Here is a 3,206-nt window from a genome sequence, read left to right on the forward strand (position 1 = left end):
GAGGCCTGGGGTAAAAAAGAAGGAACTCTTGCTTTTTGCAACAGCTTAGATGGAACTGGAGAGCATTATGCTAAGTGAAATAAGCCAGTCAGAGAAAGATAAATTCCTCATGATTTCACTCATTTGTGGAATATAGAGAACAACATAGACTGATGAACAGGGACAGATCCAAAGATAGAGAAACAGCTATCAGACTATTAATCCCCAGAGGGAAAGTAGGGGAGGGTTGGGGGAAGGGGGAGAGATCAACCAAAGGACTTGTATGCAGGCATATAGGCCAAACCAATGGACATGGACAACAGGGGGATGAGAGCATGAGTGCAGGGGGAGGTTGGGGGTTAACGGGGGGATGAGGACATATTTGTAATACCTTAACCAATAAAGAAATTTAAAAAAAAATAAGTTGGGGGCACAAAATACCGATTCCTGAATGGGCTTCCTCCCCGTCTAGATGTTGAACAGTCCACGTCCCTTGCCCCTCGCTGCCCCCCTGCCACCTGGCCGTGGCCTTGGGTGAGTGCCTGGCGCTGGGCTAACCCCACCCTCACTCTCCCCGACCCCTGCCTGCTCTGGCCACCAGCACCCCTCGCCCGAATCACAGCATCACTTCCGCCTGCATCCGCAGCCTGTCTCCCACCTGACAGCTGGCCGGCCGCCCCCAAGCCCCTGCTGGGTCGGGTCCCTGCTGGGTCGGGCCATGGCCCTGGATCGGCCATTGCTCTGCTCACAAGGTCCCGCTCGCTCTGAGCTGCTCTGCCCCCTGTGCTCTCAGCCCCGCCAGCCCCTCCCAGCGCCTCCAGACAGCAGCCTCTGGGCCCCTGCAGGCGCGGTTCCCTCCGTCCAGTGTGGTTCCCGCCACCCCCACGGCCACTCCTGCAGGCATTTCCTCACCAGCACCTCCAGGAGCCCCCCCCACCCCCCCGCTGGTATCGCCCTGTGATGCTGACATCAGGGGTCGGGGTCAGGGGTCACAATGGACTTGCTCTGCCCATCATGTTTCCCCACTAGGCGGTGAGCTCCAGGGGGCGCCCCTTCTGTGGGCTGTGCCCCACGCGCAGGGCCAGCACCTGGCACCTCAGCGGCTTCCGGAAATGCCTGCCCCGCGGGGGACCCAGCACCTGGCACCTCAGCGGCTTCCAGAAATGCCTGCCCCGCGGGGGACGGTTCTCTGTGAGGATTTCAGGGTCCCCTCAGGACACCGGTGCCTCCGGACAGCAGCACGCTCCCGAAGAGGGTTCTCTGCTGGCGGGTGCTGCAGGAGCTGACACTGCGGAAGGCGATCATGTGGGCGCCCAGGCTGTTCCTCCCTGGGGGCGGGAGGGGGAGGGGCTGGGAGTGGCCATCGTGTGGGGGCGCAATCACACCTGACAAATCAAATACCGGCCCCCGTGGGAGTCCGCGGCTGCGAAAGGGGGTGTGGGGGGGTGGGTTACAGGTTGCAACCCACAGACAAGGTCAGCAAAGCGGCGGGCACACAGTAGGTGCTTCCTAAGTGACAGCTGGCTCCGGAGGCACTTTAGAACGGGACGCAGACTCGCTACCACTTGCTACTCAAAGGGCAGCCCTCTCCCCGCTGCCCCCGCTCCTTCTCTGGCACAGCATCTGCGTGTCCGTGTCTGCCTGTCCATGTCCGCCTGTCCGTGTCCACCTGTCAACATCCACCTGTTCACATCCGCCTGTCCACATCTGCCCATCAGTGTCCGCCAGTCCGTGTCTGCCCATCAGTGTCCGCCTGTCTGTGCCTGCCTGTCCATGTCCACCTGTCCACGTCCGCCTGTTCACATCTGCCTGTCCACGTCTGCCCATCAGTGTCCGCCTGTCCATGTCCGCCTGTCCGTGTCCGCCTGTCCATGTCCACCTGTCCATGTCCGCCTGTTCGCATCCACCCATCCATGTCTGCCCGGCCGTGTCCACCCGTCTGTGTCCACCCATGCAAGTCTGCCCATCCGTGTCTGCCTGTCTGTGTCCACCTGTCCACGTCCACCTGTCCGTGTCCACCTGTCCGTGTCCACCTGTCCATGTCTACCTGTCCGTGTCCACCTGTTCACATCCGCCCATCCACGTCTGCCTGCCCGTGTCCGCCCATCCGTGTCCACCCATGCAAGTCTGCCTGTCTGTGTCCACCTGTCTGTGTCCGCCTGTCCGTGTCCGCCTGTCCATGTCCACCTGTTCACATCTGCCTGTTCACATCTGCCCGTCCGTGTCCGCCCATCCACGTCTGCCCATCCATGTCTGCCCGTCTGTGTCCCCTGGTCCGTGTCCGCCTGTCCATGTCCACCTGTTCACATCTGCCTGTTCACGTCTGCCCGTCCGTGTCCGCCCATCCACGTCTGCCCATCCATGTCTGCCCGTCTGTGTCCCCTGGTCCGTGTCCGCCTGTCCATGTCCACCTGTTCACATCTGCCTGTTCACATCTGCCCGTCCGTGTCCGCCCATCCACGTCTGCCCATCCATGTCTGCCCGTCTGTGTCCCCTGGTCCGTGTCCGCCTGTCCATGTCCACCTGTTCACATCTGCCTGTTCACGTCTGCCCGTCCGTGTCCGCCCATCCACGTCTGTTTGTCCACATCTTCCCATCCGTGTCCCCTGGTCTGTGTCTGCCTGCCCACGCGCACCTGCCCACGCCCTCCCGCCCGCTCACCTATGAGGTCCGGCTGGAAAAGCACCTCCATGCAGAGGAACATCTCCTGCCCGAGGTCGATCTCCCGGCCGTCCGGCAGCTGGTGCGTCCATGCCCGGGTCAGCAAGGGGGCTGCCGCCTTCTCCTTGTCGAAGTTCAAAGCCACGTAGCAGCACTTCTCTTTCAGGTCCCGGATGTACTCCCGGTCGCCTGGGAGGAGGGAGCCGGGGGAGGAGGGATGAAGGCGAGGTGGCTCACAAAGTCGGCCACTCCTCGCGGTAGGACACTGTTTCTACTTGGGTCTCAGATCCCAGCCCCTCTCGGTGGGATGCGTGCGGGGGCCTGGGTTCGTAGACCAGAAAGCAGAATAGTGATGCCTGAACAAGGAGGACATGTTTGAAAAACGTCCGGCCAGCGTGGCTCAGGGGTTGAGCATCGACCCAGGAATCAGGGGATCACAGTTCGATTCCTGGTCAGGGCCCAGGCCCGGGCTGCGGGCTGAAGCCCCAGTGTGGGGCATGCACGAGGCAGCCGATCCATGATTCTCTCTCCTCATTGATGTTTCTCTCTCTCTCCCTCCCCCTTCC

The 3,206-nt window shown here is 61.7% G+C and overlaps 1 protein-coding gene across 1 annotated transcript in view; it reads right to left on the reverse strand.

Moving 5' to 3' along the window:
* LOC102767901 (actin) overlaps window positions 1–3,206 on the reverse strand; it is a 15,672-nt gene that overhangs the window by 4,719 nt on the left and 7,747 nt on the right. The window contains exons 6-7 of the mRNA XM_006753095.1: window positions 2,641–2,829; window positions 1,198–1,307 (exon numbers count right to left, since the gene is read on the reverse strand). Of these exons, the coding sequence (XP_006753158.1) occupies window positions 1,198–1,307; window positions 2,641–2,829 (299 nt within the window). The remainder of the gene's footprint in view (window positions 1–1,197; window positions 1,308–2,640; window positions 2,830–3,206) is intronic.

The sequence above is a fragment of the Myotis davidii genome, unplaced genomic scaffold, assembly GCF_000327345.1.
Source record: "Myotis davidii unplaced genomic scaffold, ASM32734v1 scaffold3211, whole genome shotgun sequence".
In the NCBI taxonomy this organism is placed as follows: Eukaryota; Metazoa; Chordata; class Mammalia; order Chiroptera; family Vespertilionidae; genus Myotis; species Myotis davidii.